This window comes from Babylonia areolata, chromosome 19, assembly GCF_041734735.1.
Source record: "Babylonia areolata isolate BAREFJ2019XMU chromosome 19, ASM4173473v1, whole genome shotgun sequence".
Lineage (NCBI taxonomy): Eukaryota > Metazoa > Mollusca > Gastropoda > Neogastropoda > Buccinidae > Babylonia > Babylonia areolata.
The window spans coordinates 48,906,264-48,923,917 of NC_134894.1; the positions used below are offsets into that span (position 1 = coordinate 48,906,264).

The window sequence follows — 17,654 nt, forward strand, 5'->3', positions numbered from 1 at the left end:
CAATATCCACATTTCTTCCCCTGCAATATCCACATTTTCCCCATATTTCTTCCCCTGCAATATCCACATTTCTTCCCCTGCAATATCCACATGTTCCCAACATTTCTTCCCCTGCAATATCCACATCTTCCCCTGCAATATCCACATTTCTTACCCTGCACTGTTTGGTTTGTGGGACTGAAAAAGTTGTAAACTGGTTAATAATGTTGTAATATATGATTTACTTTTCTCCGTCTTCTAAATTGAACTGAATGGAAAGAGTACAAGGGAAGATATGTGGACTTTTCTGCAAGGTGTATGAATGGTCTGTTTTTGCATGTGCCTCTTACTACTACCGTCTTAAGTTATAATGTGTTTATATATACATGTATTATGTTCTCCTCTCCCACACCTTCCCCCTGTCCACCATCACCCACTCTCCTTCCCACCCACCCCACCCCAACATGCTTTGGAGACATTCTCTATAGACAGAAGAATCAGGGCCTCTAATAACACTCAGATATTATGCATCCCTGACACTTTGAAAATGGGCGCTCTGCATGTTCATCGACTAGATCCATGGGATGTTCTAAAAAATTATAAAATGAACTTTAATCCTGCATGGCACCTTCAGTATGACACAGGGATCATCTACAATGAAACTTGAAACTAATTACGACAAGATTATGACGAAAAGATATGCCCTCCTTTTTTGTGTGTAGAAAAGCAGATTTGATTAGAATATACAGCAACAGAGTGACCCTCTGAGGGTAGAGTGTGCCTTTCTCATTGTTATCAACACGGGTTTGTGCACATGTGTGTGTGTGTGTGTGTGTGTGTGTGTGTGTGTGTTGTGTATTGAAGTATACTATTTGGAAATTTTTCAAACACTGTCACTGCAAACAAGGGATCAAGTTGCAAGTGGTGATGCCCACAAGACAAGATGGCCCTCACTTCCTTAAGATACCACAAAACATTGTACACACACACACACACACACACACACACACACACACACACACACACACAATCACACACACGCACACACATGCACACACACACACACACGCAGACACATGCACACACACACAAACACACACAAACACACACACACACACACACACACACACACTTCATACAACATTAAGAATCACTTCATGAAAACCTGTATGTTTTCATAGAATGTTTGAAACAAAATATCATGAGATGAGTTAAATGATGCAGTCTGCATATCTTATATGGTCTTACAATTCTCCTTTTCATGTATTTCCCTGTATTTCCTTTGTTTAAGAAACACACAACACATCCAGTACCCAGGAACGAAGGTACTGAAATGGCATGGTAAAAGTAGTCATGAAGGACTAAAGGCCGGCTTTCAAATAAGTGAATGTTGGAACTGCATAAAAGTTCAGCTGTTTGAAAACAAACATCTTCCATATTTTACAATGTTTTCAGTCCTGGTATTTGTATGGCCTCTGTGATTGGCCAGGCAATTTCAAGAACAACAAACAGATAAATTTGTCTCTCTCCCTTTCACTCGACACTGTTTTTTCAAAATTTTTAAAATTTGTATATGTGGAGTGGCTGACGATTGTCACTTTAATACCCCTTGTGCATATTTTTTATATATCTTATTTGAAGCCAGTAAAGTGTCTTGAATTCTCTCCGTCTCTCTCGGGTGGTTTATTATGGAATAATATCTCAGATATTCTCAGTATCCAAACTAGTACTCGGTGTTTTAAAAAAAATGTACCATTCAGAACTCATGAAATAATTTGTAAACACAATCCCCCTCTCTCTCTCTCTCTTGTAGATAATACTCATGCATGTATTTATGTTGTTTTTGGTTGGGTTATTTATTTCATCTTATTTCAAATTACCTATATATATATATATATAATGTTATGTCTTCTGTGTTGCATGTTTGTTATATTTTCCTCTTCTATGAGGGCTATATGAAAACAAGGTTTAAGTGCTCATAAAATTACTTTTTTCCCTCAACAAAAAAAAAGTCTGTTCATTCCTTAGTTCGTTTTCTCTCTCTCCATCCTATTCTCTATGTGTTCATATACATGTATGATTATGCTCTTGTGTGTGTGCATGTGTGTGTGTGTGTGTGTGTGTGTGTGTGTGTGTGTGTGTGTGTGTGTGTGTGTGTGTGTGTGTGTGTGTGTGTGCATGTGTGCGTGTACACTTGTATGTGTGTGTGCTTATTCATGAATATGCATGTTAATTCGTGTGTGTGTGTGTGTGTGTGTGTGTGTATGTGTGTGTGGCTGCATGTGTTTATTTGTAAGTTTGCATGGTTGTTCATCTGTGCATGCATATTTGTGTGTGCATGCACAAGCGTGCGTTTATGCATGTGCAAGTGTGTGTGTGTGCATGTGTTCACAAATCTCTGTGCAAATGCAATCAAATCAATGTTTCAGAAACTTTCCAACAGCCTGAGGTGGCTTCAGCCAATGCCACAATCTGTCAGAAATTACTTCTATCTGGCAGAATGTATAATGTACTGATTGTACCAAATACTGCTCAATAAAGCAAAGGTAAAAATTTGTCCATGGAACAAGTTCACCAACAATAACTTTAGGATTAAAGCTTTGCTCTACCCACCTTACATCAAAGAATTTATATTCCTAAACTCACCCATGAACTGGCCTCTCAAGCTGAATTTTACCACTATCAGTGTGGGATGCTTAGGCAACAAAATGTATCAGACTGTGATGTCATAAATCATGACATCAAAAGATAAGCACCCTAGAGCTATTCCAAGGAAAAGTTGAATTCTCAGTGAGGTGTGCCAGTTCATGGGCAGAACATCAAAACACTTTAAGTTCAAGGCAGAAACAAAACCCAAAAAAAGAAAAAGAAAAAAGGAATAGATCAAAATAGATCTGCAACCAACACATGAATCCATTGCTTCCAAATCCCCAACATTATAGACCTGTTAATCATGTATGTGTGTGTCTGTGTGTGTATGTGTTTGCTTGTGTTTATACATATGTGTGTTTGCCATTGTGTGTATAACTATATGTGTGTGCATGTATATAACATGGAATGTAGGGGCGATGGATAGGCATATATGATTTTAAGACTACTAGAAGTAGCTGCAATACTTACGTAAATGTTTGTGTAATATCAAGTATGAAAAGGAATCAATGAAACATTTCTCAGGAGAGGGGAAAAAATGCTCACCAGACAAAAGGAACATGTTCCTTAGTCTTATACTGAATCAAATTGCAACATGTTACACATGAATATATTTATAAATATGTTATCAATATGCAATGAACCAATGCAACATTAAATCACTTCTCTCTTGAACCTGTAGGTGAACACACACACACACACACACACACACACACACACACACACACACTCACATTTCTGAGTCAAAGGCCAAAGTGCACTAAAATCAAAAGCTTAAGTTTTGTTGTAAATTAGGAGACACATAGTTTGTAATCCTGTAGATCTCTCTTCCTCTTCCCCCCCCCCCCCCCAACACACACACATACACCTCCAACTCTCCCTCCAAAAGCATGACAGGACATGAGTGCAGTGCGATGCGTGTGTGTGTGGTGTGTACTGTACATGTGTGTGTATTATGTGTGTGCCATGGGTTTTGTGTTTGTGAAGTTGTGTGTGTGATGTGTGTGTGTGTGTGTGTGTGTGTGTGTGTGTGTGTGTGTGTGTGTGTGTGTGTGTGTGTGTGTGTGTGTGTTACTGTACATGTAGAACTGCTGGTAGAAACTTTCCTTACTCAGAATAAAATGTTGGAGCTTACATGTATTTCAGCTGTTTCACACCACCCTCCTCAGCAAATAAATGGTGTGCATATCAAACTTTTGATTCTGTCTAAGGAAACTTTCTTCTGTAAGTATCTAGAATCACAGAATCTGGACCAATGAATTACTGTGTGTGGTGTTCTGTATGTGGTGTTCTATGTGTGCATGGCTGTGTGTGTGTGTGTGTGTGTGTGTGTGTGTGTGTCTGTGTGTCTGTGTGTGTGTGTTGCTTGTGTGGGAGAGATGGAAGAGGGTTGAGTGTGTGGGTATGTGTACACATGAACAGTTTTAAGCTTTCACATATTCTAGGATAAGCATCTATGCCCCAAACAGTTTACTTTTATACAGTGATATGCAAACACAATAACACAATCATGTGAGAATGGTAATGTTTGCTATCATATTTTTCAGAACTATAAATGGACAATAAGGAAAAGATGTAATTTCTCCCTACTATACAAAAACTTCCGAACTCTGGCAAGATGAAGTCAGAACTCTCCAATATTTCATATGAAAAAAGTGAAATCTTCAACAACAAAAATGCATATTATAAAATGAAATACTTTATAATATTATATACATATGTCACTATATTGTCTTCCAGAAACATGTCTCAAGATGTCTGTTTAATTATGATTCAAGCCATACTAATGCAAAACACATGCATGCACGTGCATGTGTGCGCGTGAGCACACACACACACGCACACACACACACACAAGTATACTTTATAATGTCAGAGGTTTTTTATTCTTCAGTAAAGATGGGTAAGGAGAGTTGAATTCTATGGCTGTTGCAATCAATAGCCCCCCACAACTCAGTCCATGACACACACCCATACCATACAAATAGCAGGTCCATTTAAACAGTCGTGGCCTCATCAACAAATAAAGTAAATCTTCACAAACTGTTGTGAACACAAATCTATATCAAATATATAAACACACTGGGTTAAGTTTACATTATTTCAATTACATTAAATAAATGTTGGGGCAACAATTGTAACCAAAGCCATAGGATTCTATGTAATCCTAACTGCTGATCTGTAAGTGTACCATTAAGAATGCTAACAACTTTGGTGATTAAGTTGTAACAAATGGGGCATCAAAGTTTTTAATTTTATTTCAAAGTAAAAAATATATATATACACATCATGGTTATATAACTGATATCCAGGTTCTACTGACAGCAGCTAGCTACTCATAATATGACGAAATGAGCAATTTGTAAAGTCTGTGTGTGGTACTAGAAATGGATTAGATCTACTGCCATGTGTTTGATGTGGCCTCTTGGCAAAACTGCGTAAAGTGGTCATGGTTACACTAGTTGGTAGTTACAGCCTAACAGCTTCAACCAACCTTTTTGACTGGGAGACCCGGGGCTTCTTCGTTCTGGTGAGGAACGATGGTCTGGAGATTTCCTGGAGCCGGAATGTTTGTCATTATTGCGAACCTCGCGTGCTGTCGGAGAGGAGTTCGAACTACGCGTGGCACAGGAACTGTCTTTCAAAGAAAATACCCTCACAGCTTTTAAGGGTCCCTGCTTAGAAGTCGACGGCGACACATTCGGACGCATTCTTTGAGACATTCTGAATCTTCACTTGCCTTTTGAGTAACTAGTCACTATTTTTCTTGGACCAAAGTCACTTTGAGCAACTTCAGTTTTCAATCATTACTTTTTCGTGTCCGTTCTCTCCGCGCTGTATTTCGCACACTGCATGCCAAAAAAAATTCGCACAACACACCGGCATGTGACCAAAAGCCGTCATTTGATTGGCTGGCAAAAACTCGGCGAGTTCTCCGGTCCCCATGCTTCTTGGCAAAGTTTCTACACTTCACATTGAAATCTGACTTAACATCGCTGAGTAGAGTGCTTAGAATCCGTGTTCAAATACTCGTACATTGAACTGAAAGCCACCAATACATAAGATGGCGTTAAATTAGCAGTCGCTTGAAAACCCGTGTGACATGGCTTGAAAAGTAACGCTTATCGCCCTTTATTGTAACGTAAACAAATGCCTTCTCTTCGTGTTGTTCTTCAAGACTTTCCAGTTTCATCATCAATTTGCAAACATACATATCACTGGATACATTTGCTTCAAATACTACAATAATGACAACAGTGACTGAAATTACCACCAGACTGAAATACTCCACTGGAATATTATTGAAACTGACAATGCGAAAATGTCAGTTCAAAAGCGCAGCATTCAGAAATTGATTTTGGGATATATATTTTTTGTGGCAGTTGTTCACCTGTCAGAACCATAGCATCATAGTTATGTAAGGATTTGTTTTAATCGTCGAGTTTCTTCTCTATTGAATATGCTGCTATATTCAGCCTGTTGTACTTTTTGATTGTGCACTGTTCCTTGCTGACACAGAATATTGTGCGTCCTTGCCAACGTCAGGGAGAATTTATTATTTTTGGCCAACCAATCAGATTAACGATGGCAACCAATCAGATTCCGTTTTTTGTTACGGAAGCGGTACCACGTGGAGGAACGTAAATATGACTTGAACCTTACATTACCTTATTGGAAATAGATTGTGTTTTCTGAAGAACACAATAAATGGTCAGCGAAACCGTGTTTATGATTTCGTGGGACTGTTCTTAAATGTCAGAGAATACTGTCAGGTGCTAAAATGTGTCACATAAAACGTTTTGATTCTAATAACAATAATAATAACAATTATTATTATTATTATTACTATTATTACTATTGTTAATGGAAATTTATATAGCCCCCTCCAACATTGAAGGCACTTTAGAACAACTGCAAAACGTTATACCAAATAAATATGATATTATGACAGGGTTTATAACTTGACGCAAATAAGAGGGGCGCACAGAGCCGCGGCACTCGCATGTATACACACACACGCACGCGCGCGCACACACACACACACACACACACACACACACAGGGGCACACGCAAGCATCACACGCACGCACGCCACGCACACGCACGCACACACACACACACCGTCACACACACACACACACACACACACACACACACACACACACACACACACACACAGCTATTTGAGGCAAGTATATGATTATATGTTATCGACGAATTCATTGGGAAAAGTTTCTTGGCTTAATTTCATCAAAAAGATACTGGTTTCAATTGGATTCTTCCACGTGTGCGGGGAAAACAAAGGCACACTTAACATAAGTTAAGCAACTAAAATATTCTGTCATGAATAAACTACAGGATGACTATGTTCAATTTTTGAACGACACAAAGAACGGGACCACTTCAAGGCTCTCCTTTTATTGCAAAATTGCAAACACTTATACATTACAACCTTACCTGACCGGATCAGCTGCAAAAATACTAAACATAGAGGAGATTCATGTCGATCGTGAATAAGTGCACATGAACCTGAAGTTGAGCGGACGTCACTACAATTTAACTAGGGAAGACCGGCTGTGTGTAAAGCATGTGGGGTTACAGAGGATGAACTGCATTTTCTGGACAAGTGTATTGCATACTCTGACTCAGTTGAGATCTCGCCTACTTGTGACAGTTAATTCCCAGTCTTCGAATAATTTGCCAGATGACACTGGCAACACAATTATCCAAAGACCGAGTTCTCTGTTGCCATCGAGTTATTTCCAACCAGAACCGGCAAAAAATATATATGAATGCTTTAAAGTTTGCAATCCATAACTATGTCATGTGGAATATCCTGCACGTGCTCACAACTTATTGCTTTTACTTTAATTTGTTTGTTGTGTTTAATTTTATTGTGTCCATAAGTCCTGTGATGAGTTTCACGACAATTAAATGAGTTCTGAGTTCACACAAACACACACACACACACATACAGGGGCGCACGCATGTACACACACGCACGCGCGCGCGACCACACACGCACCCCCACACCGTCCACACACCCCTAACCCCCTCCCCTCCCACACACCCCCACCACACACACACACCAGAGGCGCATGCATGCAGACAAACACACACACACACACACACACACACACACACACACACACTCACACACAACCACACTGGCAAAACACACGCTCCACCCGCATACATGGGTACATCAATACAACACCCGCCTCCACCCCTACCCCCCGACACACACGCGCGCGCTAAAAACCTGAAAGAGCCTGGCGTCAGCCGTGCACACCTGCTGTCATGTATTTGTTTCTTTTTGGTGCTATTCCACACCCCAACACCGTTTCCGTTTAAGCTGTAGATACAAGTTAGATTATAACATCCCCAAAGCTGGGAATAACTTGACAATACGGCGAACGCTCCAAATAAACCATGGAGGCCCTTTCTTTGATTCTGTCAGCTTGGCCTGAGTGTGTGTGTGTGTGTGTGTGTGCGTGCGTGTGCGTGTGTGTGTGTGGGGGGGGGGGGTGGCGGGTGCGTATGTGTGCGTGTGTGTATGTGTGTGTGCGTGTGTGTATGTGTATGTGTGTGTGTTTGTGTTTGTGTATGTGTGAAAGAGAGAGAGAGAAAGAGAGTGGCGCACACGGCGCACGCACACACGCGTGCACACACGCACGCAGTCACACTTGCTCAGTGGAGGTTGTGTTGATCGCGAAACTGTCGATGCGCGTCTTTGAAGTGGATGACACTCGGTTGTGTTATCTGTCTTCCTCCATGTTAGATCCCTTGCATGGTCTAGGATCGAGCCGTTGAGACCCAATCGGACTTTCCGATTTTAACAAGGAGTTTCAAATAAATATGGGTGAAGTTTAAAATATATAAATGATATTCAATATGATCAAAGGCTGATAGAAATACAACTTCACTCACAAACAGACGGATACTCAGTGACAAAGATACAGAATTAGAGACAGAGACTGACAATGAAACGCTGCAACCGGATAAACCAGCCACTGTTGTAAAGCACGGTTTTTAGTGTGTATGGATGTTACTGACATTTTCCACAACTACGAAGACTAATGCAACAGCAGAAATTTCTTGAGATTAAATTTTCGCGTGTCAAGCATAATGTATAGACAGTATTTCCACTGAGGCTAGTGAATATACAAATTATGAAGAAGAAAAAAACAAACTACCGAATGCAAATAATAATATTAATAATAATAATAATAATAATAAAGATTCAATAGAATAAATGTATTAATGATTAAACCCGGAAAAAAAAAGAAAACTGATCTTGACGGTGGAAAGACCTACAGTTAAAGAAAGAGTGAGAAAGACAGACAGACAGACAGACAGACAGAGCAGGAGAGGGAGTCAGAGAGAGAGGCTGCGTGTGTGCGTATATGTGCTTTTATGTGCCGTGTGTGTGAGAGCGTGCGTGGGTATGTGTGTTTTTAAATGTGTGTGTGTGCGTGTGTGTGTCTGTGTCTGTGTGAAGGGATAGAGATACAGCCGGAATCAATACGTGCAACGTCAATCTGAAGGTGTATTTCGGGGAGGTTATCGAAAAAAGAAAATCCTACGTTACAGTTTAAAGTTTTGTTTGCTCCCTTTAGCTTCCTCTTCGTTTGTGGGGTGCAACTCACACTTTCGCTGGTAAGTACACGAGTGGGCTTTTACGTGTATGACCGTTTTACCTCGCCATGTAGGCAGCCATACTCCGTTTTCGGGGCAGCCCCCTATAGCTGAAAACGAGGAAATCCACGTCGCCAGACATCATCACATCGGCCATAGAAATTTCACACACGCACACGTCTACCCGGCGGCACTTGCGCACATTGGCACGCGCACCGCCGTACGCTTGCACGAAGAACCGCCATTTACTGCGAAGAGAAAGAGAGACAGACAGACAGACGGAGAGACAGAGACACAAAAACTGATGGAGAGGCACAGAGAAAGAGAGGGGGTGGGGGGGTGCATTTTTCTTCCCAATGGAGGTTGATACCTACATAAGCATCCTTTTCTCCGCCTGAACTCAATTGCCTTTTCCACAAAATCAGGATAGCCATTTTTGATTGATAAGTAACCAATTAAAAAGAAAAAAAAACCCGAAACGAGAAACAAGTAAAATAAAGAGAAAATGTTTCTTTCTTTATGGAACAGGCGTGGAGAGAATTCGCTAGCATGTGTGCGCGTACGTGAATTAACGTATGTGTGTGTTTGCGCGCATGCATGTTTATGCGTCTGTGCATCGAAATATTCCTTTTGCTCCTGCTTCTTATTCATATATATATATGTACTAATTAACTGTAATATCCCACGTGTGGTACTGACATAGATTTACAAATAACCCATCGGTGGGGTTAAACAGCCAATTTTAGATTTTTTTTATTTTTTAGTTACCTCCCTTGCGTTGAAACTTGCCCATTTCATTTCGTCGATATTTTTTAAACATTTCTGTGTATTATTGTGAAAAAATAATTGATAATATGGATTTAGTATGTTTTTGAGATTTATTTCTTATCAATGAGAAGCACATCTGTCAACAATTGTTTGGTGACAAAGTTGTAAAATCTTAAGAAAATAAATCTTTTGTAATCCTAATTCAGATATGTGTCGATACTTTTGTTTTTATTTGAATGTGCTTTTGTTTCGTTTTTACTTTATTCTAGTTTTAGGGAAAAGTAAACCACTTTTTTTTTTCTTTTTCTTTTTTTGCTGCCCCATCATCTGTACCGTTTCAGTGGCATTACTCCCACGCCGCTCATTTAGATTCCCCCATACACGGCCACACCCGGGTTCGTCCGTCGTAGTTCCAGCGTCGGCAGTCCACAGGGAACCATCGATGTTAGGTCGCCAGGAGGCCACACACCAGAGGAGACCCTGCACGGCTGCTGAGTCACTTCGGTGGTGTTCAGTGGTGCCTGTTCTGGTTAAACGTACTTAGGACACCACATACTAAGCCCCCTACTAAGCCATAATGGCTTAGTCGCGGAGCCAGACTGAGTGAGCGTCCCTCCCAGAGTGGAGACCGCCACCACGTCCCTCAAACAACAGCCCTCTATGAATCTGCCGACACTGACGACATTGACAGGACTCACCCCAAGCACGGAAGTGGAGGGGTATCGAAACTGAGGTCACCATGAGAGCAGGGCATGAAAGGTCACAGACTTTGAGACTATTGTGTTTCTATTGATGACGATGAAGGAGGAGGAGGATGACGATGATGATGACGATGTTGCTATGGAGGTCCATTTTGGTTGGGACTGCGTGACAAGGCTGTACTCTACGCTTCCTGTCATAATGATATCCCGGCGTTAACCAGACCCGAGAGATACAGACACTTGCAGTGTTGGTCAGGTAATTTGAGCAACACACGCAAAGACCCATCCTTGAAGTGGATGACACTCGACTGTGTGGTCCCAGTCTCCCCATTTAAGCCCACAGCACACTCAACTCTGGGTAGGTGCCGGCCACGGGCCGAAAAACCCACCTCCGCTGGGATTCGAACCCGCGTCCTCCCAGCCGTCAGTCCGCGACGCTAACCACTTCGGCGGCTGGTACTTTTTGAATTTGATTTAGGAAAGTGGACATTATCTTGAATGTAGAAAAAGTTAATTTTATTATGTATGCTTTTTTTTTTTGCTTTTTTTTTGGGGGGGGGGGGGGTAATTATGTATCGTTTTAGCAATTCAGGTCATTTGGGCATTATTTTTAAAATTCCTAGAAAGAAAATCAAAAAACAAAAATAAATTTTGTAATTTGTGTACTGTTGGTTGAAGCAGAAATCGGAAGTCATGGGAGTTTTTGCCCCTGAATTTTGTAAACATGGTCCCAGTATTATATTCATATGGTGATATTTTATTAAAACTTATTTGTTTGACTTATTTCGTTTATTTAAGAAAAGAAAATATTTACATAATCTCATGTTTCATTTGTTTCATTAGACTAAAGAGACTAAAATTATTATGTATGACAAAATATTGGTAAACAGGGACTTTGAGAAAAAAAAACAACTTTCATTCAGATGTGGTGACATGTGAAATTGTGCTGGTTAACTTAAAGATTGCGATTCAGGATGGGTATTCATGCAATATGAAGTTTCACTGTATTCGTCTTTGTAGGGTGGCCCGGTGTGTGTGTAAACGTGTGTGTAAACATCCAGGCTTTTGTATCACTGGATTGGGCATACCAAATGTCCTTTTAGTATTATTATTATTATTAGGTCCCATGAAGTCAGTAAAATGTCATGTTTTGATCTAAAATCAAAATTAAAAGTTTTAAGTGCTCTCATCATCCAAGATCTTCTGTAGTCAGTAAAATATGTAAGAGTAAAATATGCATTTGAAATTTGAATTGATATCTTAAAATCACAGGATTGCCCTATAGTAATTCAATATTCTAAAATCATGGGATTGCCCTGTAGTAATTCAATATTTTTAAATCACAGGATTGTCCTTGTAACGGACCACATGCGCATGACCTGCTCTTTCCTTTCTTGTAAGTCATCTTCACTGGCACGCCTCCGCTCGCACAACCACATCTACTCCGATTCAATCATAACAAACAACAGTCCACTGCAGTGACAATTCTTAACTTTTAAATCAGTAAAAGTGTCTGGTTTTTTTGGTGTGTGTGTGTGTGTGTGTGTGTGTGTGTGTGTGTGTTTTGTTGTTGTTTTTTTTACCCACATCCATAAACAAATGCACACACAAAAACAATTCCGGAACACATATATAACAAAAATGATTCTTACTATTCTTTCTGTCCTAATGCTTCTCTCTCTCTCTCTCTCTCTCTCTCTCTCTCTCTCTCTCTCTCTCTCTCTCTCTCTCTCTCTCTCTCTAAATTCTCTCTCCTTCGGCTTCTCTTCTAAATCTTCTCCGCCTTCTTCGTCAGTCTCCGGTCTCTCCCTCTTCTAATTTTCTTCCTGGTCTTCCTCCTCTTCTCCGTCGTCGTCTTTTTCTCTGTCTCCCCCGTCTTCTCCGTCTTCTTCTCTGTCTCCCCCGTCTTCTCCGTCTTCTTCTCTGTCTCCCCCGTCTTCTCCGTCTTCTTCTCTTCCGCCGGTTTTCTGTCTTTTCTCCTCCTGCTTCTCTATCTTCTTCGTCGTCGTCTTCTTTCTTTTTCTCCATCTTCTTCTTCTTCCCCATCTTCTTCTGTCCTCTTCCTATGATCCTCTGTCTTACCCATCTCCCTCTTATTCTACTTTTGAATTATCACTCTACGTCTTCTCAGTCTACTTCATCTTCTTTCCCGTCTTCTTCTCCATCTTCTCCATCTTCGTTTCAGTCTTTCTGGTCATGTCAGTCTTCTCTTCTTTTACTTCTACTTTTTCTCCTTCTCCAACTTCATCTTCCGTTTTAAGGCTGGCTCTCTTCTTCCAAACTAAAGTAGTGCAAGAACAAGTCCGATGTAGACTGTTTTAGGTTCCGAATCAGACTCTCCTAAGTTCAACAAAACAGCCACGAGAATAACTCGTGAACTCAAAAAATCACATGCTTTTTAACCAGTGAACATATTCACATTTCATGAAAAGGTGCAGTTCAATTCATGTAACAAGAATGGTTGCGTTCAGCTCTAACTGGACAAACATTTTGCGAACATGTATTGCATATATATTACACCACTGGTATCCCCCGATACATGACAGCCCTATATATAGTCTGAAAAATATGTATGAGTAAAACTGCACCAGCCTTATGAATCATTAAGATCGAAATTCATTAAAATTAGGATTATAACCAGTAATTTGTTAAAATTTGAAATAAAATTATGTCTTTATTCTTTTTTCTTTTTCTTTTTTTTTCTTTTTTTCTTTTTGGCTTTCCTTTCCTTTCTTTCTTTTTTTCTTTTTCTTTTTCTTTTTTTTTCTTTTTCTCTCTCTTTTTCTTTTTTTTTTCTTTTTTTTTTAAAACTTTTCTCTTTTTTTGTTTCTCTTCCCTTTTTTTTGGTTGCCTTTCAACTTTTTTTTTCTTTTTCTTCTTTTCTAATTACCTTTTTTTTTCCATTTTCTTCACATTTTCCTCCACTGATTTTTTTCTCCGTTTTTCCCTTTTAGGTATAAACTTTTTCTTCTCCATTTTCACTTCAAAACCAAGTCTTTTTTCTATTTGCCTTTCTTGATCCGAGTGTGTGGTTTGTTTTCATTTTCTACTTTCTACACATTCAGAATGAAAATCTGTCCAGTCCTTGATGCCACTCTGCCTATCGTTCACCTCATCCTTGATTACTTGTTGTGCTAGGTAAGACAAGTAAACTTTTGCCTCATGGTGATGAGATGCTTCAGCCCCTCGATGGTGTTTTCACGCCTGCCCTTGCTAATGGCCTTGGAGAGATCCATAGTATTTCTCTGCATACGTCCCTGGTGTCCGTCCATGCTGATGAACCCGATGACATGCATGGAGGTGCCCCTGGTGTTGCCTCTGGTGATGTCCCAGCCCAGTGTTGCCTCTGGTGATGTCGCGGCCTGGTGTTGCCTCTGGTGATGTCGCGGCCTGGTGTTGCCTCTGGTGATGTCGCGGCCTGGTGTTGCCTCTGGTGATGTCCCGGCCTGGTGTTGCCCCTGGTGATGTTGCGGCCTGGTGTTGCCTCTGGTGATGTCCCGGCCTGGTGTTGCCCCTGGTGATGTTGCGGCCTGGTGTTGCCTCTGGTGATGTTGCGGCCTGGTGTTGCCTCTGGTGATGTTGCGGCCTGGTGTTGCCTCTGGTGATGTTGCGGCCTGGTGTTGCCTCTGGTGATGTTGCGGCCTGGTGTTGCCTCTGGTGATGTCCCGGCCTGGTGTTGCCTCTGGTGATGTTGCGGCCTGGTGTTGCCTCTGATGATGTCCCGGCCTGGTGTTGCCTCTGGTGATGTCTGGTGGTGATGTCCCGGCCTGTAAAATGTGTTCATTTCATTTTTGAAATGTTCAAGGAAAAACAGCCGTTAAGTAATGACAGTGAATATCTAACAAAGCAACCCATTCTATCATAATGGGCATATGAAAAAAGAAAAACCTTTTTGATCATCTGCTGTTATTTGTTTCAAAAAACATTCTAGTTATGTGCTCTCCCACAACAGTACAACTTTTTTTTTTAGAATCTTCAATAGAAGCTGCAAAATTATTCTAAAGGTATGTTTACACTTCTTGGGATCCACATGATATATAATCTGTGTATAATATCCGATTTTGAAAGTAATGCCCACCTGATGTCCTCACTGAGATCCATACTGGTGACTGGGAATCCCCTGGGTCGTCCGTGGTGATGCCCTGGCTGGGGATGACCCTGGTGATGTTCCTTCCTCTTGCTGACCCTGGTGAAACTGAAACTAAGAACATTTGGGCAGCTACTGGTGTTTTTTTCTCCATTGTCATACAAACACATCCCACATCACACCACAAACAGCCACTCGCAAGGCAACCATTCCGTGCAGTGTTTTAGTAAGGGTTAGATTGTTAGTGGAGGTTAGTGGTTAGACTGAACACCATGCTTAACTGTGCAAACATCCACACTCCATACAACCATCCACAGAGAGACAGGCAGACAGAAACACACACACACACACACACACACACACACACACACACACACACACACACACACAGGTTACTACTTAGCTTTTCATCAGGTGCTTGGGGTCCTGTTCCGTCCCTGTCCTGTCCGAGTCCTGACCCTGAAGACATCAACAATTGTATCTTGGTCAGTGACATTGGCGACAGATGGGGATTTCTAATAGTTGATCAAAATTTATTTTTTCACAACTAATGGGTCGGGAGAACAAGTTCTCAATCACACTTTGTACATGGACAACAAATCATGATTCACAAATGGGTGTTTTATCATTTCACAGAACACATATCATAAACAATGTAGGAACAAAATCTAATTTTGAAGGAGTAAACTCACTTTAGTCGGTGTAGGTCCTCATTATGTCTGGTACATCTGGTGCTGCCCGTAGACCTGCTCCTGGTGTCGATCCTCCTGTCCTGGCCCCGGCCCTGAACATTGTTTCTCGTCAGTAACATTTCACACAGACAGAGCAACTTCAACACTAGAATTCACTCACTTTTTGTGTGCACATTAAAGTGATACATCAGAAAATTAAAAATATCAAAAACTTCAGATTGTTTCTCGTCAGTGACATTTCAAACAGATGGACGAATTTCAACACTAGAATTGACTCACTGTTTGCACGGATATTTTCAAGGACAAACAGCCTTGCATTAAAGTAATATTAAAAAAAATTTAAATATCAAAAACTTCAATTCAAAACAATTGAACCACTCTTCTGTTGTATTCTGTTTCTACTGCACTACTCAACCTAGAGCGTAGCAACTGGATGGCGTTGATAAGCTTTTGCTTGATGTTCTTTTGATTTCATTGTGCCTCATAGTGCCTTATGTCAAAACCACCAAATGCTTTCTTGAAGTATGAAGAATCTGATTGAGAAGTTATATTCTGCAAACCCATTTCTTCCAATTTAAATTGTTTGTCAGTCTCACAAACATATGTCACAAACTCTCATTTATTACTGTTGAGAAAAATTAGATGTTTCATCAAACTGTTCCTTGTACAGTTCAACATTTGCATCCCAGTGCTGAAAACCGTTTTCCAGGCCACATATAATACATGCTGTAGAAACACAGTCTGATTTTGGAGGCGTTAACTTACCTGGAATCGGCGTCGGTCCTCATTTTCCCTGGTACACCTGGTGCTGCCCGTAGACCCGCTCCTGGTGTCGACTCCTCCTGTCCTGGCCCTGGCCCTGAACATTGTTTCTCGTCAGTAACATTTCACACAGATGGAGCAATTTCAACACTAGAATTCACTCACTTTTTGCACAGATATTTTTAAGGACAAACAACCTTGCATTAAAGTAATTGATTGATATTGATTGATTGATTGATTGATATGGATACTTATATAGCGCCTATCCTCGGTCGGAGACCAAGCTTTAAGCGCTTTAGAAACACGGGGTCATTTACTCAACAGGCTGCGTATCTGGGTAGAGTCGACTCAGTGACGGCTGCCATTGGGAGCTCATCATTTGTTTCATGAGTCATTCATTGGTCATATTTCAAGCACGCACACATACACACTCAGACAAACATGTAACATTTTACGTGTATGACCGATTTTGTTTAACTATCTCAGATTCATTACTGTCCTCAAGGGTACTGGAAAGGAAAGTTAGCTGTTTATAAATTAAGCATTGCTGCAGGTGTAAGTTCTGAGACAGCAACTGAAAGAAATGCTGGGTTATCTCAACAGGCAACTGATAGTAGAAAATATACTGACATCCAATGTCGGTCAATGTTTACACACCCCTCTCACTCTTTCTCTCCTTGTGTGTGTGTGTGTGTGTGTGTGTGTGTGTGTGTGCATAAATATATACGTGTGTGTGTGTACACATATTAATTAGATAATTACAATGCATGTCAGTTACTTTTTTTCCTTATTTGACCTACGGTTCTCTATGATATGTTCCATGGAAGAGAGTCAGGCGGGACAATGACGGAGGATAATCTCACCGAGTGCTGCCGCGGCACTGACTCGGCGGTCAGAAGCTGAGGATGCACAGACACACACATATACACACGCACGCACGCGCGCATCACGTGCGGCCACTTCCAATGATAAACACACACACGCTCAGTCACACACACTCACTGAGGCTCACACACGTCGTGACCGGATGCGTGCGCGCGCACCCACGCGGCGCACACTGCACACACACGCGCGGCGCGCGCGCGCGCGCGCACACACACACACACACACACACACACACACACACAGATAAAACGCACACATACCCACATATATACAGTCACACACACACATTTCCTTGCTGTCCATCGCAGGCAAGATACTTGCCAGGATCCTACTAAACCGCCTCACAGCACACCTTGACCAAGGTCATTTGCCTGAGAACCAATGTGGATTCCGGAAAGAGCGCGGAACCACCGGGGCCGACATGGTGTTTGCTGCAAGGCAGCTGCAAGAGCAAAATGCTGATCTGTTCTCCACCTATGTCGACCTCACTA

The 17,654-nt window shown here is 41.2% G+C and overlaps 2 protein-coding genes and 1 long non-coding RNA gene across 3 annotated transcripts in view; all 3 read right to left on the reverse strand.

Moving 5' to 3' along the window:
- LOC143294349 (glucocorticoid-induced transcript 1 protein-like) overlaps positions 1-5,438 on the reverse strand; it is a 55,166-nt gene extending 49,728 nt beyond the window's left edge. Inside the window, exon 1 of the mRNA XM_076605804.1 lies at positions 5,123-5,438. Within this exon, the coding sequence (XP_076461919.1) occupies positions 5,123-5,351 (229 nt within the window). The 5' untranslated portion in view covers positions 5,352-5,438. The remainder of the gene's footprint in view (positions 1-5,122) is intronic.
- Positions 5,439-13,714: 8,276 nt separating this feature from the next.
- LOC143294350 (uncharacterized) lies at positions 13,715-14,984 on the reverse strand. Its single transcript, XM_076605805.1, has 2 exons — positions 14,816-14,984; positions 13,715-14,504 (listed from the first exon to the last, which is right to left on the reverse strand). The coding sequence occupies exons 1-2, from the start codon at positions 14,982-14,984 to the stop codon at positions 13,951-13,953; spliced, it is 723 nt and encodes a 240-aa protein (XP_076461920.1). The 3' UTR covers positions 13,715-13,950.
- A 169-nt stretch (positions 14,985-15,153) lies between these two features.
- Positions 15,154-16,404, reverse strand: LOC143294351 (uncharacterized). The gene is made up of 3 exons (XR_013056888.1): positions 16,282-16,404; positions 15,517-15,608; positions 15,154-15,283 (listed from the first exon to the last, which is right to left on the reverse strand). It is a non-coding gene; the product is annotated as an uncharacterized LOC143294351 (long non-coding RNA).
- Positions 16,405-17,654: the final 1,250 nt, after the last annotated feature.